The 22421-nt window shown below is 37.2% G+C and overlaps 1 protein-coding gene and 1 non-coding gene across 2 annotated transcripts; one reads left to right on the forward strand and one right to left on the reverse strand.

Annotated features, from left to right (window-relative positions):
- Positions 1–5398: 5398 nt before the first annotated feature.
- Positions 5399–5470, forward strand: TRNAT-UGU (transfer RNA threonine (anticodon UGU)). The gene has a single exon. It is a non-coding gene; the product is annotated as a tRNA-Thr (tRNA).
- An 8483-nt stretch (positions 5471–13953) lies between these two features.
- E(spl)mgamma-HLH (Enhancer of split mgamma, helix-loop-helix) lies at positions 13954–14604 on the reverse strand. The gene has a single exon (XM_073963290.1). It carries the CDS (start codon positions 14602–14604, stop codon positions 13954–13956), a length of 651 nt encoding a protein of 216 aa, XP_073819391.1.
- Between the last annotated feature and the right edge of the window lie 7817 nt (positions 14605–22421).

A 22421-nucleotide genomic window follows, 5' to 3' on the forward strand; every position in this document is an offset into this window, starting at 1 on the left:
CCTTTAACACCCGTTAAGCTAACATGTGCCGCGCGTTCACCCATAAGAACGTAAAAAACTTGGGTTTGGGCGTGGGTTAGTAACCCTTCCCTAGGAAAAACAGCCTACTATGAAAAAACGAAAGAAAAGAAAAATAAACCCCTCTAAAGTTTTAAGGACCATGATCTGCGAATCTGCACCTGGAATGTTCGCACTCTTTATAGAGAACGTGCAGTCTTCGCATTGGCAGACGCACTTGAAAAGTACAAGGCCGATATTACTGCCATACAGGAAATACGATGGATTGGGAAAGGCGTCACAACAACACCTAAAGGTGACGCACTGTATTATAGCTGCCATGACGTAAAGCATGAGTTTGGTGCGGATTCGTAGTTAGTCGGAGGCTAAATCATCTGGTATCAAGCTTCACCCCAGTAAATGAAAGACTTGCTGCAATTCGAAAAAAAACTAAATTCTTCAACATCAGCTTTATTTGCGCTCATGCTCCCACTGAAGAAAAGGACGAACAGACCAAAGATATATTTTACGAGCGCTTAGAAGAAACATATGACCGTTGCCCTGCCCATGACATTAAAATCATCCTAGGCGATTTTAATGTCAAAATTGGAAAGGAGAATATCTTTGGCCCAACAGTCGGAAAATTCAGTCTCCACAGTGAAACATCTGACAATGGTATGAGGCTGATAGACTTTGCAGCTGCAAAAAACATGGTAGTTAGCAGTACCAGATTTAATCATCTCGATATTCATAAGGGCACGTGGCTGTCTCCAGATCAAAGAACAAGTAATCAAATAGATCATGTTGTGATAGATGGAAGACATTCATCGAGCGTGGTGGATGTACGATCGTTCCGAGGCGCAAACATTGATTCGGACCACTACCTTGTTGCAGCAAAGGTACGCACCCGCTTAAACGTAGCAAACAAAGTTCGAACAGACACAACACGAAAGTTAGACATTGGTAAGCTGCAATCACAACAGATAGCCACAGCATATTCCACTCAACTAGCTCAATTGCTTAATCAAAGCACTCCTCATCCCGATAACATTTCAGCGCAATGGCAAAGCATTGCCCACTCCATGCAAACAGCCGCCAAATCCATACTTGGATACCAGAGACCTCCACCAAGGAATCCATGGTATGATCAGGAGTGTCGTGCTGCCACCGAAGAGAAAAATGCGGCATTACAATCCGTAGCAACGCGTAGCGCACGAGAGAGATACAGGGAGAAAAGGAGAGAGGAGAAACGTCTTGTCCGCAGGATAAAATCATAAGCGGGAGTGTGAAAAAAATCGAGATGTACAGGAGCCAGAATGAAGTCCGAAAATACTACCATCAAAGCATCAAACTGATGGCTTTGGTACAGGCACATCCTCCTGTAGAGACCAGCAAGGTAATTTGGTAAATGATAGTGTACTCAGGATATGGAAAGAACATTTTTCAAAACTGTTGGTACCCAAAAGCAGCGAAGACGACGAAGATACCACAGTCCCAATCCTAGAAGATGGTACTGAATGTATACCGCCCAGCCAAGATAAGGTAAAGACAGCAATAAATTGGCTGATGAATAATAAGGCAGCAGGAGCCGATGGCTTACCAGCCGAGCTGTTCAAAACCGGAGGCGACACGCTGATAAGGTGTATGCATCAGCTAGTTAGCACCATCTGGCAGGAAGAACGAGTACCCGACGATTGGAACCTGAATATCCTGTGCCCCGTCCACAAGAAGGGAGATAAGATTGTATGCTCTAACTATAGGGGCATAAGTCTACTCCCTTTTGCCTACAAGATCGTGTCAGGGGTATTGTGCGAACGACTAAAGCCTATGGTCAACGAGATAATTGGAGCATACCAATGCGGCTTTAGACCTGGCAAGTCCACCATTGACCAGATATTTACCCTGCGGCAAATCCGGGAGAAGACCCAAGAGATGCAGATCGACACCTACCACCTTTTTGTCGATTATAAAGCAGCCTTCGACAGCCCACTACGTTCAAAGGTATTCCATGCCATGTCTGAATTTGGTATTCCCGCAAAGCTCATTCAGCTTTGTAAAATGACACACGAGGTCCTCAGTTAAAATAGGAGAGAACCTCTCCGAAGAGTTTGGTACCAAAATAGGTTTCAGACAAGGAGACACCCTTTCGTGTGATCTCTTCAACATCCTTCTGGAAAAGGTTATACGAGAGGAAAACGTCAAAAGAAGTGGCACAATCTACACCAATAGTCACATGTTACTTGCTTATGCTGATGATATAGACATCATGTGCCGATCAGTAAAAGAAGTAACTGATACCTTTATGAAGGTCGAAGGAGAATCTGCTAAAGTGGGTCTGGCGGTAAACGGCGAGAAGACCAATTTGATGGTGTCGACGCGCAATGCGTCCATTGAGATCGGACCAACTGTTGAAGTTGGTTCCTATAGTTTTGAGGTAGTAAAAGACTTCGTATACCTCGGCACCGAAGAAGAATTGTATTGGCCAATAAATGCTACTTTGGCTTAAGTAAGCACTTCAAAAATAAAGCCACAACTCGTCAAACAAAAATAACGCTTTATAAAACACTGATACTACCTACCCGTGCTGATGTATGGTTCCGAAGCCTGGGTACTTGCGCAAGCAGATAAGGCAGTGCTTGGTGTGTTTGAGAGAAAAATTCTTCGAAAGATCTACGGACCAATCTGCGTTGACGGTGAATATCGACGTCGTATGAACCACGAGCTGTATCTGCTATACAACGACATCAATTTAGTTAAACGTATCGAGATGCAGCGACTGCGTTGGCTAGTTGGCCATGAGATTATATTTCCGAAAAATCGATGGTCAAAACTGATCTTGTGTACTCCGCTTAAACTACGTTCAGTGCAGCCGTCTAAATTCCCATAGGAATGATGACACTGTACACAACATCTACTCAGCATGCGGTACAGGCCCGCACGGCATACTGCACCTTTTCAACTGTCCTGGCAAATCTACTCAACTAACTCCGCAACTTTGCACATCATAAAATTTCTTCCAAACGTACAACATCATTCAAAGAGGTCTATCTTAAAATACCTCGAGTACCTACCTCACAAAAGTTTCAAATTTGCAATTATGTGCAGTTTAAGGGCTATTCGATCATCATTTTGAAATGTTTACCGAAGGTACTCTTTGTAGCGATATAATATTGGTGGTGGGCTAGTCCATACTTCCTGATATAATGGAGCAAAAGCTCTGAAAGTTCTACGGTGACCAACTAAAATCGTTGATGGACACGGTAGCTATCGAAAGGAGTGATTGAGTCCAACTTTTCACATTGTTATATTTTTCTCAAACTTAAACCAAGTTGAAGAGCTGACTACTCTTTCTGGTACCTCTTTAACAAAAATTCAAAAAAAATTGGGGATTTTTTTTTTAGAAATTTCACCGAAGCTTGTAATCGATATAATTTTTTGTATGTAGGTCCATGTTTCCTGACATAATGACGCAAAGCTCTAAAAAAATCCTACAGTGACCAACTAGAATGGCTGTTTTGCACAATAACCATCTAAAGGAATGACTTCGAAAATTAGATCCAGTTCTAAGATGGGTTATTTTGGTCAGTTCCTTCAGATAAGACCTGAAGACCTCTTCTCAGATCTTGTTGAAATTGTACAGTGGGACAGTGGTTGGGATCATGACTGCAAGTCCTTCATATAACTCCCACACTAAATTTTTTAGAAGTCCTTGTGGCGTTTGTAAAGCCATATGCTGAGGGTATTTACCGGTCTGCAAATGCCTGTAACTGATTCTTTTTGTATACAGTATTTTTTACTTCTTCCATCAAGAATTAATCAACAATATATGTTTTTAATCCAACCTGCTTGATTGTTCACAGGTTTGTTTACATGTTCATGGAAAAGGGTTACCTTTTTTATTGTTTATTATGTTGACACGGTTTATTGTCGAAGAAAGAACAACAATTGCGGGGTTTTTGTTCCCTTTTTATTGATGGTCACCAAAAGATTACCCAACTTGTTGATGCGATCGTGGTTATAAAAACAGAGAGGGAAACATTAAATTATTGTCAACAGTAATGATTATTTCTTAGCCGATAAGCGATCAAAAGGAATGCCATGAATTATGGCAATGACACTTAATTTAGACTTTTGGTTGAATGACTGCAAAGAATATAAACAAATGTAGAAGTGCTAGGTTTTCGAGGGAGATGATGATGAAACAATGCACAAAATGATGACAAATGTTTCAGATACACCTAATATGACCAATTTGCGATGACATAAACTCAAAATATTAAAAAAAAAAACGGATCTCCGATTCACGTTCTAATTATCTTCCCATTCCCCTAACACTTTATTTGTTCGATTTGATCGTCATCGAAGATAGTCTTCCCCCCTTTGTATACCCTTTTTGTTTACATTCTCTCGCATTTTCATTTTGTCACAATGCTTTCCATATTTATACGAAATGCCCACTCCCCATGTCTTCTAACACATTCGTCGTCCCATATCATTAGGTGATGATCGTATAACACCACCCGTAGTATTCAAGTGTAATTTAAGATTAAAAAGGGGGACAGCACAACACTCTGTGGTCTAAGGATAAGAAACTAAGCGAACGAAAACCAACAGAAATGTTTAGTTTTAACCAGTCGATTAGCGTGTAAGAGAAGAGAGTGTAACATTATTGGATTTCATGGTTCTTTTGCATGAGTGTGAGGTTTGAGGCATGAGCCTCAGACAAAAGGGAGAATAAGAACTTATTTATATTAACGATTTGACAATCAGAAAAGAAAAAGGTAACCGTACATCTGGAACCATCCTTATCCGTATTTCCTGAAATAATGGTCCAAAAGCTCAAAAAACCAGCAACGAAAACTTATAAATTGAGTACCCGATTTTGCCGAAAAATTGCACATCCTAAAATGTCTTCCAAACATACACCAAGTTTCAAGGAGGTCTATATCGGACAGCATCTTTGGTGTACTTCCCTGACAAAACTTCAAAATGGTCCCATAAGTAAACGAATTTCAAAATTCTAAATAAACTATATTTCCATATGGTTGCCTAATCTGATTACCGTTTTGTCCTGACCGATCATAGAGACTTGAAATGAAATCTATTAGGTTCGTATACTTGTATAAAAGAAATATATTGACTGGCCTCAGGTCTAATCAAAAGGTTATAGGCATTTTGCCTTCATTTACAATATGAGAATTAGTTAAGAATGTTGTTGTTTTATAAATTTGGCACGGACAAATTCTTTCCCCTACAACGCTCACACCCTTCTCTGCAATTGGTGGTGGGATTTGCATAGGCTTGTGTTTAACAGTAATAGTTGTGCATCAATTTTTTTATTCAATAGTTTTTTTTGCTCGAATGTAACTTACATGATGGTATGGTTGCACGCCGTTCATCAGCCTCTTTAGCTCAGTGGTAGAGCACTGGTCTTGTAAACCAGGGGTCGTGAGTTCAATCCTCACAGGAGGCAACAGAGTAAATGAAGTTGCCTTCAACTCAACCCTTTTTATACTATAAAAAATACATATATTTTCAAATTAATTACACAGATAATTTAGAAAGCATTGAAATTGCAAATTTTTACAACGATATCTGAAAACGATCTCGTAACTATTAGTGTAATTAAACATATTTTTTAAAACTATTTTTAAAAGGGCTATAAATAGGCGTGGATTTTTTTAAATATTTTTAGAAGGACTATAAGTAGGCGGGGCTTTCTAAAAATATTTTTTTTTAAATATTTTTAGAATTCGTGGATTTTTTTAAATATTTTCAGAAGGCGTGGATTTTTTTTAAATATTTTTAGAAGGCGTGGATTTTTTTAAATATTTTTAGAAGGCGTGGATTTTTTTTTAAATATTTTTAGAAGGCGTGGATTTTTTTTAAATATTTTTAGAAGGCGTGGATTTTTTTAAATATTTTTAGAAGACGTGAATTTTTTTTAAATATTTTTAGAAGGCGTGGATTTTTTTAAATATTTTTAGAAGGCGTGAATTTTTTTTAAATATTTTTAGAAGGCGTGGATTTTTTTAAATATTTTTAGAAGGCGTGGATTTTTTTTAATATTTTTAGAAGGCGTGGATTTTTTTAAATATTTTTAGAAGGCGTGGATTTTTTTTAAATATTTTTAGAAGGCGTGGATTTTTTAAAATATTTTTAGAAGGCGTGGATTTTTTTTAAATATTTTTAGAAGGCGTGGATTTTTTTTTAAATATTTTTAGAAGGCGTGGATTTTTTTAAATATTTTTAGAAGGCGTGGATTTTTTTTAAATATTTTTAGAAGCTGTTTTAATATTTTATTAAAACAACTTTAAGTTATTTGTGGGAAAAAATTGGTAAACATCGCCAATTTTTTCCCACTAATAAATTAAAGTTGTTTTAATAAAATATTAAAACAACGACTATGGGATTAAGCCTATTTTGAAAAACAAAAAAGAAGTCGTCATCGCAAATAAAAAACGCCAACCCTCCTTATTGTGAGACCGGGCACTGTCGAAATATTGTTTATTGCTGTAGTATGCAATACCAACAAATTAGTTATGTGTTTTTTCGTCGAGATTTGACGAACGCATAGCAGTGGGAAAGATTTGGTTTTGTTTGCAAGTGAAGTTGCTCGAGTTTAGGTAGTGCCAAAGAAATTCTCGGTCAGGGTGTTTCTTTGCACACGTATCTATTTGAGCGGGCAATTGACACTTGGGTATAAACAGTTTTTTGTTTGAAAAAAAAAAAAAAACAAGAAACAAGGGAACTGATGGAGATCTATGGCGAGATCTGAAACTATAGTCTTCCCTGTAGAGTTGGGCAATATAATTCCTGGAGCGGATCGATCTTTCTTGTTCCTTTTGCCAAAAGGAACTAGTTCCTTAATATAGTTCCATAGTTCCAAATAGTTCCGAAAGCGATATAGTTCAATGCATCTTTCTCGTTCCTCGTTCTTTTTATTTCCTTCATTCCAAATAGTTGCGAGAATGAAGTAGTTTAACGCATCTTTCTCTTTCTTTTTGTTTTCATTTTTTGGTGGATGAATTGACATAAAAATAAATAAATTGCTGCAATGTAACGAGGATGTAATTTACATTTATTTAACAATGTGACCGCATCTGAATGATGAAGGAACTGAACGTGAAAGATCGAAGAAAGAAAATGAATTATGTAAATGAAAGGAATTACATATATGCACGGCTGGAACTATATGAACTAAATGAACTATATAAATGAAAGAGCCGGATATAGTTCCAATAGTTCCTTGTCCGGAATAGTTCCTTGGAACTAGTTCGTTACACAACTCTACTTCCCTGCCTTACCCCTTGGTATACATCGCCAATTTTTTCCCACTAATAAATTAAAGTTGTTTTAATAAAATATTAAAACAACGACTATGGGATTAAGCCTGACTATTTTGAAAAACAAAATAGAAGTCGTCATCCCAAATAAAAAAACGCCAACCCTCCTAATATTTTTAGAAGGGCTGTAAATAGGCGTGGATTTTTTAAATATTTTTAGAAGGACTTTAAACAAACGTGGATTTTTTTTTAAATATTTTTAGAAGGACTATAAATAGGCGAGGATATGTTTAACTATTTTTAGAAGCGCTGTAAATAGGCGTGGATTTTTTAAATATTTTTAGAAGGGCTGTAAATAGGCGTGGATTTTATTATATTTTTAGAAGGACTATAAACAAACGTGGATTTTTTTTTAATATTTTTAGAAGGCCTATAAACCAACGTGGATTTTTTTTAAATATTTTTAGAAGGACTATAAACAAACGTGATTTTTTTAAAAATATTTTTAGAAGGACTATAAAACGTGGATTTTTTTAAATATTTTTAGAAGGACTATAAACAAACGTAGATTTTTTTAAAAATATGTTTAGAAGGACACAAACTCGATTTTTTTTAATATTTTTAGAAGGTCGATAAACAAAAGTGGATTTTTTTTAAAATATTTTTAGAAGTACTATAAACAAACGTGGATTTTTTAAAATATTTTTAGATGGACTAAAAACAAACGTGGATTTTTTAAACATATTTTTAGAAGAACTATGCACAAACGTGGATTTTTTTACATTTGTAGAAGGGCTATAAACAAACGTGAATTTTTTAAAAATATTTTTAAAAGGACTATAAACAAACGTGGATTTTTGAAACATATTTTTAGAAGTACTGAAAGCAGATGTGCATTTTTTTAAAACATTTTTAGAAGTACGCAAAACAGACGTGGATTTTTTAAAATATGTTTAAAATTACTGAAAAGAGACGTGAATTTTTTTAAAATATTTTTAGAAGTACTGAAAAAAGACGAGGATATTTTAAAATATTTTAAAAGTAACGAAAACCAATTTGATTTTTTTTTAAATATTTTTAGAAGTACTGAAATCAGACGTGAATTTTTTTAAAATATTTTTAGAAGTACTGAAAAAAAGACGAGGATATTTTAAAATATTTTAAAAGTAACGAAAACCGATTTGATTTTTTTTTTAAATATTTTTAGAAGTACTGAAATCAGACGTGAATTTTTCTTAAAATATTGTTAGAAGTACTGAAAACAGACGTGGATACTTTTAAAATATTTCTTAAAGTAATTAAAACGTTCTTATGGGTGAGAACGTTAAAAACTTGGGTTTGGGCGTCGGGTTAGTAACCCTCCCCTAGAAAAAACAGCCTACTATGAAAAAACGAAAGAAAAGAAAAACAAATCCCTCTAAAGATGACGAACCCCGCAAATGTTTTAAGGACCATGATCTGCGAATCTGCACCTAGAATGTTCGCACTCTTTATAGAGAAGGTGTAGTCTTCGCATTGGTAGACGTACTTGAAAAGTACAAGGCCGATATTACTGCCATACAGGAACACCTAAAGGTGACGCACTGTATTATAGCTGCCATGACGTAGAGCATGAGTTTGGTTGCGGATTTGTAGTTAGTCGGAGACTAAAACATCTGGTATCCAGCTTCACTCCAGTGAATGAAAGACTTGCTGCAATTCGAATAAAAGCTAAATTCTTCAACATCAGCTTTATTTGCGCTCATGCTCCCACTGAAGACAAGGAGGAACAGACCAAAGATATATTTTACGAGCGCTTAGAAGAAACATATGACCGTTGCCCTGCCCATGGCATTAAAATCGTTCTAGGCGATTTAATGCCAAAATTGGAAAGGAGAATATCTTTGGCCCAAAAGTCGAAAAATTCAGCTTCCACAGTGAAACATCTGAAAATGGCATGAGGCTGATAGACTTTGTAGATGCAAAAAACATGGTAGTTAGCAGTACCAGATTTAATCATCTCGATATTCATAAGGGCACCTGGCTGTCTCCAGATCAGAAAACAAGAAATCAAATTGATCATGTTGTGATAGATGGAAGACATTCATCGAGCGTGTTGGATGTACGATCGTTCCGAGGCGCAAACATTGATTCGGACCACTACCTTGTTGCAGCAAAGGTACGCACCCGCTTAAACGTAGCAAACAAAGTACAAATAGACACAACACGAAAGATAGACATCGGTAAGCTGCAATTACAACAGATAGCCACAGCATATTCCACTCAACTGGCCCAACTGCTTAATCAAAGCACTCCTCATCCCGATATCATATCAGCGCAATGGCAAAGCATTGTACACTCTATGCAAACAGCCGCAAAATCCATACTTGGATACCAGAGACCTCCACCAAGGAATCCATGGTATGACCAGCAGTGTCGTGCTGCCACCGAGGAGAAAAATGCGGCATATACGGCATATACTTTACAATCCGTAGCAACGCGTAGCGCACGAGAGAGATACAGGGAGAAAAGGCGAGAGGAGAAACGTCTTTTCCGCAGGGAAAAGAGAGAGATGGAAAAACGGGAGTGTGAAAAAATCGAGATGTACAGGAGCCAGAATGAAGTCCGAAAATTCTACCAAAGAGTCAAGCATCACACTGATGGCTTTGGTACAGGCACATCCTCCTGTAGAGACCAGCAAGGTAATTTGGTAACTGATACAGATAGTGTACTCAGGATATGGAAAGAACATTTTTCAAATCTGTTGGTATCCAAAGCAGCGAAGATGACGAAGATACCACAGTCCCAATCCCAGAAGATGGTATTGAATGTATACCGCCCAGCCAAGATGAGGTAAAGACAGCAATAAATCGGCTGAAGAATAATAAGGCAGCAGGGGCTGATGGCTTACCAGCCGAGCTGTTCAAAACCGGAGGCGACACGCTGATAAGGTGTATTCATCAGCTAGTTAGCACCATCTGGCAGGAAGAACGAGTACCCGACGATTGGAACCTGAGTATCCATCCTGTGCCCCGTCCTCAAGAATGGAGATAAGACTGAATGCTCTAACTATAGGGGCATAAGTCTACTCCCTATTGCCTACAAGATCGTGTCAGGGATATTGTGCGACTAAAGCCTATAGTCAACGAGATAATTGGACCATACCAATGCGGCTTTAGACCTGGCAAGTCCACCATTGACCAGATATTTACACTGCGCCAAATCCTGGAGAAGACCCGAGAGATGCAGATCGACACCTACCACCTTCCTCAGTTAAAATAGGAAAGAACCTCTCCGAAGAGTTTGGTACCAAAAGAGGTTTCAGACAAGGAGACAGCCTTTCGTGTGATCTCCTCAACATCCTGCTGGAAAAGGTTATACGAGAGGCAAACGTCAAAAGAAGTGAAACAATCTACACCAATAGCCACATGTTACTTGCTTATGCTGATGATATAGACATCATGGGCCGATCAGTAAAGGAAGTAACTGATACCTCTATGAAGGTCGAAGGAGAATCTGCTAAAGTAGGTCTGGCGGTAAACGGTGAGAAGACCAAGTTGATGGTGTCGACGCGTAATGCGTCCAATGAGCTCGGACCGACTGTGGAAGTTGGTTCCTATAATATTGAGGCAGTAAACGACTTCTTCTACCTCGGCACCTCCGTAAACACAACCAACGACATCAGTTGTGAATTAAAAAGAAGAATTCTATTGGCCAACAGATGCTACTTTGCTTTAAGTATGCAGTTTAAAAACAAAGTCTGACGCTCTATAAAACACTGATACTACCCGTGATGTATGGCTCCGAAGCCTGGGTACTTGCGCAAGCAGACATGGCAGTGCTTGGTGTGTTTGAGAGAAAAATTCTTCGAAAGATCTACGGACGAATCTGCGTTGACGGTGAATATCGACGTCCCATGAACCACGAGCCGTATCTGCTATACAACGACATCAATATTGTTAAACGTAGCGAGATGCAGCGATTGCGTTGGCTAGGCCATATCATAAGAATGAGCGATGATGAACCCGCTAAAAAGGCATATAAATACGGACCGCTTGGCGGTACACGCAGAATTGGCAGGCCAAGGAATAGATGGCGCAAACAAGTGGATGATGAGATGAAAAGGCGCGGTATTCCAGAGTGCGAAGCAACAAATAGAGAGAAATGGAGATCTTTTCTTAGTTCGGCCTATGGAACAAATATTCTGTAATGGGCCAGCTAAGTAAGTAAGTAATGAAAACCGGCGTGGATTTTTTTAATATTTTTTCAAGTACTGAAAACAGACATGGATTTTTTTAAATATTTTTAGAAGTGCTGAAAACAGACGTTGATTTTCTTTTAAATATTTGTAGACATGGTTTTTTTTAATATTTTTAGAAGTAAAATATTTTTAAAAGTGCTGAAAACCGACGTGGATATTTTTAAAATATTTTTTTAAAGTAACGAAAACCGACTTTAATTTTTTTTAATATTTTTAGAAGTACTGAAAACAGACGTGGATTTTTTTACATATTTTTAGAAGTACTGAAAATAGACGTGGATTTAGGAAATAGAAAATGTGGATGTAGGAAAAAATTAGAAGGACTATAGGCAAGCTTAAGTTATTTTTATTATATTTTAGGGTTGCGTACAATGAGTGGATTTTTTAAAAAGGACTTTGAAGGACTATAAACACACGTAGGTTTGTTAAAAATATTTTTGACATATTCTTAAAATGGTTAAACCCTACGTTAGAAAAATAGTACAAAGGTTAGGTTCGGGTCACGTTTTGACCCACACCTTTTTATTAATGAAATGCAAATGTGTACAAATGACCATGACCCTTAACGTAGTAGCAGGGTTAAAAGAATTCTCAAAAAAAAAAACGAGATGATTTCTTAAATGCATATTACATTTTTAGATCGACTCGAAAGTCAAATAATTTTTAGGCAGAGAAAACTACGGTTTCGGGTCTCACCACATATCCTCATCAGTTGTCTTGGGTGTATCATGAAATTTGTAATTTTGTAAGTTTGAGATGAAAAGTTTTTCTAAGGTACCTCCAGGCATGCCTAGGCAAAGAGAGTAAGAAGGCCATATACTAGTTTATTGTCCAGCCTATGTTTAGATACATGGATACAAATTTAAAAACAATTGAAATTTTATAAATATTCTCATTGCCTAAAATATCATTATTGGGAAGATAATAAACATTTACTACAGATGTCTCACAAACTTTACCTGGAATATTGTGCTTTGAATTTCATAAAGCCCAAGTTGTTCCCTCTTTAACTACGTTCCTGCATCAATTGTTATCGTTTTTTTGTCCTGGGTGTTAGTCGTTTATTTCGAACGAAATCAAATCTCCAGCTAAGATCGATAATTTTTCTCTTCTTCTGTGATCACTCACGAAGGGACAAAACAGAGATTATCTTTTCAATGGATCATTGATTACGTAGCGATTTCGAAGGGCAAAAATTACTCCTTATGCTGCTGCTTCATGGGCACCCCCTATGGTTGTCTGAGTGAAGACAGCTAGGCAAGAAAGAAAAAAAACTATGAAGAAGTCGTCGCCACAATAAACACTGATTAGATACGCCGCTGCCGTAGTAATTCTGGAGATCTTATCATAGGGGTTTTGTTTTTGTCATTATTTTGTTGTTGTTGGTGGTGGTGGTGCTCCTATTTCCTTTAAGGGATAAATTGTTGCCCGACTTTTTTGTGAAACCTATAAAGAATAATGTCTTTGTGTGTGTTGTTGTTGTTTTAGTTAAGCCGTATTTTCGTTCTTTAGATTGAAACAATTACCGATCAATTGTTACGCCTTGCTTAGATTGCGACTCGTCTTATTCAATGGCCGTAAGAATATGAAGGAGCCTTGTGTGGCTGTATGTCTCACTGAACACGTGTTCAAAACTCAAAAGACAGGATTTTGTGTTTCAAAATATGCGTCTGTGTGTGCGTCAGTTGTTGTTTGATAGATAAAAGGGATTTGGGATTCTTTTGTCCGAACGTGTGTTTCTTCCAAAAATAAAGACAAAAAAAAAAGTTGAAAAAAATCGGGGGCAATGAAAATTAATCACCATGAAAATGGGATTTCTTGTTCACATTTTCTTGGGAAAACAATGACCAATGACTAGGGAGAAAATAATGGGGTTTAAAATGATCTTCACGTGACTTGGCATAGTGGTGAAGAAAAAATTAAAAAAAAAAATTATTCCCAAAATCCCGCAGGAAATTTATTTAAGAAAAAATCCCAATTTTTTTAATTAAAAAATTCAAAATATTTTTTTGTTAAAATTCCTTTTCTTTGTATTTTTTTTTTCAAAAATTATTTTATAAATAAAATATTCTTACAAAACTAAATAAATTAACAATGTGTGTTTGTATGAGTGTGAATAATGTGTGTGTGAGTGTTTTGGAATTGGAAGGCTCTACTAAACTCTATCACAAGTTTTATTAAACTAAAGTTAAACTATAATTAAATCTAGGTGATGATGGTGAATGATGATCATGGTTTACTCTCTTTGCTTCTCTCGCTTCAACCATTTTCGCTCCTTCTTTATCGCATTTGTATGTTTAAAGCTTTTTGTTGTTTGTTGTGTGGGGGTTTGTTTGATGTCAGGAACCTGTTGTGGTTGCAAAACATTTTTGGAAGACTTTTGGTGGGTGGGTTGATGGCTGGATTAGTTGGAATTGTAATCCTTCTTCTTTACCAGGGACGCCATACATTTTCTTCATCCTCTTCGTCGACATCAATGCTGGTCACATCAATGGCTGGTGTACTGGGACAAGTGGTCAGCAGCGAGTTGGAATGCTTTTCACTGCCCACACTTGAGTTGGGACTGCTGCTGTAGCTGGACACAGGTGAAATTGGTACAGTATATTGACCCTTGAAGGTGGGGGCGCCAATTTGCACAGACAGGGGGGTGTTCAAAGGCAAGGAAGGTTTAACTGGTGGCTGCAATTGATTCAATCTTTGGCCCAAGTGGGTCATCAGTTGAGTGCCCAAGCTAACATTCACACCAGGCAATTCGGACAAGGAACGTGACACTTCATTGACGGCATGAATATAACCGGAACGGAAACCTTCTGACTGAGACATGGTATTGCTGGTACCACTGGAGGCTTTGGCCAATCTTTGTTGTTTCATTTTCTGCAAGTGGGTTACTGTCAATTCCAAAATATCAGCCTTTTCCAAACGTGTGACATGTTCGCCTTCCGATTCCAATGTGGCCACCATCAAATCTTTCAATTCATCCAAACATTTGTTGATGCGGGCACGGCGTTTACGTTCCAACATTGGTTTCATCACTTTGCGGTATTGGTAGGTTTTTGACATTTCCGACATTTGTACAGACATTTTGTGTGTGTTTATTTTTTATAACAAGTAACGAAGAAAAAACTAAGTTGTTGTCGCTTGAAGAGCGTAAGACGTTGTGTGTGCCTAACTCCATGGTGAGCCAGCTTAAATACTCGCCAGCTCTTTGGCTCAATTCTCAAAACACCCCTATCTTCCAACAAACACACAAAGCACGTACTGTGTAGGAATGTTGTTGTTGTCTGCGATCTCTTTTTCCAAAATTCCTTCAAAGAACAATGAGAGTGTGCTCCGCACCAAGAAAACAACCCCCAATTCCACACAAGGCCCAAGCCAAGCATTTGCCTGTGTCTTGGCATTTCTTATTGTCTTTCTTCTTAGAGCTGGCTGTTCTCCCTCTCTCCTATTTGGGCTCACCTGATAATGGTGGTTGCTGTTGTTGTTGGCAAATGCACCCTTATTGTTGTTGCTCCCTTGTTGTTTGTTGTTTACCTTTAAGGAAGTAAAATTAATGCAAAGGCATGTCATGCCAGCCAGCCAGCTAGGACCTTTTTACCAACCGTGGGAAACACTTTCATTCCCATATTCTCACGCGAGTTTCATTTGCTCACCTGGCCAGCAAGCAAGCAACCAAGAAATCCTGGCTATTGTTTCAAAAGCCTGGGAATATTTTTCTTCTCCTTCAGCAATCTCAACTTGAAGCGGCATAGAAAAATAACAGCTGTCGTTTTTTTCATTGTGTAGAACTGCATCGGAATCTAATTGTTTCCTGCTTTCTTCTTGACATTAAATGCAACGGCGTTTTTTGGCAAGCGACGTTTCTCAGCTATGCCCAAGAATGGAGCAAGCTAAGAAATGCGCGTGTCTTCTTAATTTAATGTTGTCCTTGTTTAACCGCCGTTGCTGCTGCTGGGATGCACTTGTTTGCTCCTCGCATGATCCTTTTTTCTTTCTTTGATTATGGGTTGGTAGGGGGTTCATGGGTTTTGTTGCTCCCTGACAAAAAAGCTTGTACTCGTGTTTTGCGTGCGCCTCTCGTGACCTATGCTGGGTTGTTGGGTGCTGTTACCGTACACGACCCATGTTGTAATAAGCGCGTTCTTGACCTAAGGTCTCATTAGAGTGTTTGCCAAAAAATAATGATTTTGTGTAATGGGTGAGATAACGGGGAGTTGTTGTAAAATATTAAGCAGAGTTATGTTACACTGGGGTTAGATCATATGACGAAAAATGTATATACAAATATTTGTCAAAGGGTTCGGATTCATCCTTACAGTTTTATAACCGTTCAATCAACAATTATACGTTATATGCTATCTTTTGAGATCGTTGTACAACACAAAAGCTTCTGTTCATTTTGGGCATTTCTCTAGAATTTAAGACCAATTTCGATTTACGTGGGCACCAGGAATTAGGTTTTCTCGGAAATATAAATATCGACACTTCCAAATAATAGAATGCTAAGTCTAAAAAGTGAGTTTTGCAGGAGAAGCTCTCAAAGTTTGGAAATTTCTTTGACCTTCAGTACTAAGCTTGACAGAATTTAAGTTAAAGGACGTAAAATGTAAAAATGTAAAGAACTTGAAAACATACTAAGTCGACTTAGCATACTATTGTTTGGAGGCGTCGTGAGTACATACATATGTATATGTAAGTCGAACTTCTCTATAACGTATCACTTGGGGACCGATGAATTACTACGTTTTAGTAAAATTTCGTTATAGAGAGATTATTACTTTGTTATAGAGAAGTATTCGTTACGACTGTAGTTTTTTAGAGAAAATTAGAAGGTGGTGACATATGAAATCAGAAAGTCTTATAGCAAATTGGAAGGACATCTGATAGAAGACCGAGACGATTTCTTATAGAAGACTATCAAACTTTCAAACAAGATTAGAGTATTGATTCATAGAAACCCAAAAGATCTCACCAGGTCTTCTCATAGAACATTTGTAATCTTTTGATAGAATCCAGAATTCCACAAGTTCTTCTTATAAGTCAGAAGGTATGCTAAATGAATATAGAAGGTCTTCTTATAGGATACATATGGTCTTTTTATAGAAGACAGAAGGTCTTCTTATAGAAGTCAAGGTCTGCTTATAGAAGACAGAAAGTGCTCTTATAGAGGACCTAAATGACTTGTTGGATGTACGTTCGTTCCGAGGAGCAAACATAGACTCGGACCACTACCTTCATGCAGCAAATGTACGTACCCGGTTAAACTTAACGAATAAATTACGAACAGACACAACACGAAATATGTATACTCATGGGTAAGCTGCAATCACAACAGATAGCCACAGCATATTCCACTCAACTGACCCAAATGCTTAATCAAAGCACTCCTCGATAACATATCAGCACAATGGCAAAGTATTGCCCATTTCATGCAAATAGCCGCAAAATTCATACTTGGATACCAGAAACCTCCACAGAGGAATCAATGGTATGACCAGGAGTGTCCTGCTGCTACAGAAGAGAAAAATGCGGCATATACGGATACTCTAGAATCAGTAGCAACGCGTAGCATACGAAGAGGTATCCGCAGGAAAAAGAGAGAAATGGAAAAGCGAGAGTGTGAACAAATCTAGATGTACAGGAGCCAGAATGAAGTCCCAATGTTCTACCAAAGAGTAAAACATCAAACTGATGACTTTGGTACAGGCACATCCTCCTGTGCTATGCATCAGCTAGTTAGCACCATCTGGCAGGAACAGCGCGTACCCGACGATTGGAACCTGAGTATCCTGTGTCCAGTCAACAAGAAAGGAGGCAAGACTATATGCTCTAACTGTAGAGGCATAAGTCTTCTTCCCATTGCCTACAAGATAGTGTCAGGGATATGCGAACGACTTAAGCCTATGGTCAATAAAATAATTGGACCATACCAATGCGGCTATAGACATGGCAAGTCCATCATTGACCAGATATTTACCCTGCGGCAATTCCTGGAAAAAAACCAAAGAGATGCAGATCGACACCTACCACCTTTTTATCGATTATAAGGCAGCCTTCGATAGCCCCCTACACCCAAAGATATTCCAAGCCATGTCTGAAATTGGTATCCCCGCAAAGCTCACTCGGCTTTGTAAGATGACTTTAACTGATACTAGGTCCTAAGTTAAAATAGGAAAGAACCTCTCCGAACAATTCAGTACCAAATGAGGTTTCAGACAAGGAGACAGCATTTCGTATGACCTGTTTAACATCCTGCTGGAAAAAATTTATACGAGATGCAAATGTCAAAAGAAATGGCACAATATACAGCAACAGCTACATGTTACTTGCTTATGCTGATGACATTCACATCGTGGGACGATCAGTAAAGGAAGTAAATGATACCTTTAAGAAGGTCGAAGGAGAATCAGATAAAGGAGAATGGGTCTGGCAGTCAACGGCGAAAAGACAAAATTGATGGTGTCGACGCGCAATGCGTCCATAGAGCTAGGACCAACAGTGGATGTTGGTTCATATAATTTTGAGGTAGTAAAAGACATTCTTCTACCTCAGCACCGCCATAAACACATCAAACAACTTAAGTTGTGAAATAAAGAGAAGAATTGTGTTGGCCAACATACAAACAAGGCCACATATCGCCAAACAAAAGCAACGCTTACAAAACACTGATACTACCAGTGCTAATGTATGGTTCCGAAGCCTTGGCACTTGCTCAAGCAGATAAGGCAGTGCTTGGTTTGTTTAATAGAAAATTTCTTCGAAAGATCTACGGGCCAATCTGCGTTGAAGGTGAATATTGACGTCGTATGAACCACGAGCTGTATCTGCTATACAACGACATCAGTATAGATAAACGTATCGAGATGCAACGATTTCGTTGGCTAGGCCATATCAGAAGAATGGGCGACGATGAACCCGCTAAAAACACGTTTAAATACGGGCCACATGGCGGTACACGCAGAACTGGCAGGCCAAGGCTTCGATGGAGCGAACAAGTGGAAATAGAGATGGAAAGACGCTGTATTCAAAAAATCGAAGCAACAAACAGAGAGAATTGGAGATCTTTTCTTAGTTCGGCTTATGGAACAAATGTTCTAAGTACGTAAGTATTCTCATAGAAGAGCAGAAGATTATCTCATAAAAGATCGAAAGATCTTATAGGAACATAGAAAATATCCTTATTGAAAAACAGAAGTCCTTCTTATAAAAGCCCGAAAATCTTGCTATCGAACATAGGTCCTCCTATAGTAGACAGAAGATCTTCTAATAGAAAAGCTGATTTTCTTATAGCAGAATCCAAGGAATTCCTATAGAACAGCCGAAGTACTTTTTATAGAAGAGCTGAGGGACTTATTGTAGAAAAATCGAAGGTGTTCTTATAGAAGAGACGAAGGTTTTCTTATAGAAGAACCGAAGGTCTTTTTATAGAAGGGCCTAATGTATTCTTATAAAAGTGGCAGAAAACTTAACAAGGGTTTTTTTATAGACGAAACGCCTGTGTACAGACCACATCATAAAGGTCTTCTTTTGACAGAAGACTTCAAAAGATATTCCCCAGGCAGAAGACTTTACAAAAGTATTCTATAGAGAAAAGAACTCATACGAGAATTATGTAAACAGAACAACTAATAACGGTCTTCTGTAGCAGAAGAACTCACAGAGGTCTTCTATACACAGAACACCTCAAAACAGGTTCTGTAGACAGAAGACTTCATATAGGTCTTCTACAGACGGAAGTCCTCAAAACGGTTTCTGTAGACAGAAGACCTCATAAAGATTTCCTGTTGACAGAAGTATTCATAAGGTTTTCGACAGATAGCAGACCTCATTAAAGTCTTCTATAGGCGGACGACATAGTAAGGTTTTCTATAAACATAATATCTCATGATGGTCTTTGTATACTGAACACAATCATAATGGTTTTCTGTAGACAAAAGACATCATACAGATCTACCGACAGAAGACCGCATAAAGGCCTTCTATAGGCAGAAAACCTTATAAAGATCCATTATAGGCAGTAGACCTAATAAACGTCTAAAGACAAACAATCTTAGAAGGTTTTCTATAGACAGAACATCTCATAATTTTCTTCTGTAGACAGAAGACCTCATAAAGGTCTTCGATAGATAGAAGACTTTATAAAAGTGTGTTGTAGGCAGAAGACTTCATATAGCACGGTGCGCCTGAACTAACTTTAAATTAAAGGTGCATACACCTAGGAAGTTTTTGCGGATTCTGAAACTACAATGTTCGTGGAAGGGTGGGAAAAAGTCAAAAAATAACAAAAAATCGCCGGATCGCTTTTTAAATAAATCACCGTCAGAGTTCACATTTTTAGGGTTTTTGTAGGTTTTCACGATGTTGATTGGAAACCGCAAGTCCTATCGAAATTGTACTAAAGAAAATGTTGTAGCGGTGAAAATTCTCTACAAGACTGATCTTTACGATATTTTTGTAGTTTTTACGTTATAAAACAATGTCATGCACGGTGCGGCTTAACTAACTTTAACGCTTACACCTGGGAAATTTCTGTTGATTCTGAAACAGCAATGTTTATAGATGAGAAAAATCTAAAAACAAGAAACATGTTGTAGCAGTGAAAATTCTCTACAACATTTTTTTTTTTGTTTTTCGATAGGACTTGCTGTTTTTAAGCAAAATCCTGAAAACCTAAAGAACAAAAAATGTGAACTTTGACGGTCGTTTTTTTAATTGAATTAATTGCGCTATCCAAAATACTTCAAAACTGCAAATTTGCAATAAGTTTAAATACCACTTTTTCAATACAAAATCCTTAGGTCATGATTCAATTAAATAAAACTTTCACAAATAAATGACTTTCGTTCTAATAATTGTTGTCTTATAATTAAGATTTTTTTTTTATTTTTTTACATTTTCTCAACCTTCTAAGAACATTGGTAGCATAGACTAATAAATTTATAGGCAGAGAAATTGTAGTGTGCTTCTTTTTTTCTAGGTGTCGCTCGGACGGAAACTGCGCGGCGTTGTCACTCAATTGCACAATGTATTGGGGTAATTGCAATATTTTGTTGAACATTTTTATATGGAGATGTTGATGCGACCAAGATTACCCACGTATTGTCTTTTACCAGAATAAATAGTTTAAATATGTATAGTTATTGCCATTTTAGAAATTGAGTGCATATTTAACTGACTCAATTCACACTCAGTGAGAGAATTTAGGTGAAAGGACTTCTTTGTCTATACTTTTATTAGTCTATGTTGGTGTAAGCACTAGGGTTATGAATTTTTTACAACCTCATACCCCTGTATCATAGCATGATGAGTTTTGCCATAAGATTATATAAAATCTTAATTATAAGGTGATTCGGTGGAAAAACCTCACGCACAAAATGATTTTAAAATTTGAATTTATCAAAATTATGGACAATTTTTGAAGTCACTGAAAACAGATATATAATTAAAAATAAACTTCATCACTTTCCTCTTTGCAGAGAAAAATGTTTACAAAACGTACTGACAGCTTGCAAAATTTACTGATCGCTACCAATATCATGATTTCATCCCGGCGAAGGGAATTATCAATTGGCTTTTCAGTTTTTGAAATGATGATTTTTAGTGAAAACCTGAACTCTTTAAGCATCGAGTATTCTCATGTTAATGAGAATGATGCTCACTTTTCGGCTTTCCCAAAAAACACCAGAACAAAATATTTGCAAGCTGACAGCGCCGGGATGAAATCATGATATTGGTAGCGATCTGTAAATTTTGCAAGCTGGCAGTACGTTTTGTAAACATTTTTCTCTGCAAAGAGGAAAGTGATGAAGTTAAGCCAATGGGGGAAAACTCCAGACTTAGGCAATCATAAGATTGAATCTTCAACTAAAACAGAACAAACAAAATTAAAAATAAATTTTAGAGCCACATGAGATAATTAAAATGACATAAAATGTATTTCTCACTATTACTATGAGAATCCTAAAAATGTCGTTAACGCTTTTATTCAAAAATATAATTTTTTAACAAAAAACAACAATTTTAAAATTTTTTCAAAGTGACTTTTTTCGCGGATTTTTTAATATTGGAATGAAATAAACGTTATTATAGTTATTAATAGGCTTACATTTATTCACTCGTGCAACAAAAAATAATTTTTTGAAAATTTTTTTTTTCATTTCATATATTTTTTCAAAAAATTATTTTTTTTTTTAAATCGATTTGTGCGTGAACTTTTTTTATATTTCAATGGAATAAACGATAGCATAGTGATTAATAGGCAAAAGTTCATTCATTCCTGCTACAGGAAATCATTTTTGAGGAAAAATGTCAAAAAGTCATAACCCTAGTGTGCATATGCATTGTTCCGATTTCGTTACGATGTCGGAACGATTGGTTGCTGGGCTGTTATTCCCTACATTTTCATCGGTTTATTTTTTATTGATAAAAAAATTTGAGGCCTGAAGTTACATAGTTATGTAGCAATCAATTTTCAAAAATTATTTTTTTTTATGTTTTTAGTGAAATATACTTTTGTTGAATGGAGCGTAACTACCAAGGTCCACTGAGGTTCAGTCCAATTTTTATACCCTCAGTCTTTGTGCCTCATCGAAATAAGGGTTTTAGACCCCAAGTATGTTTGTATGATATCCGTTTCGGTCCACTCCTTCAGGTACCTCCCACACAAAATTTGAAATAAGTGCAGTTTAGTGACAGCTCACGAATCGTTATGAATTTTGTGTAGCAGGATGCTCGTGCGGCCCCCGTTACGTCATTGTAATTTTTTCGAGGGCAAGTCCATAGTTCCCGAGATAATAGCGCATAACCTAAAAAAAACGCTGCACTATGTCGCGAGTTCAAATAAACGGTGGCCAAATATAAAAGGAGTTGGCAGATGAATTTTGGTATACATACTTATAGTT

Source organism: Musca autumnalis, unplaced genomic scaffold (assembly GCF_047663935.1).
Source record: "Musca autumnalis isolate F117 unplaced genomic scaffold, ASM4766393v1 scaffold_1, whole genome shotgun sequence".
Lineage (NCBI taxonomy): Eukaryota > Metazoa > Arthropoda > Insecta > Diptera > Muscidae > Musca > Musca autumnalis.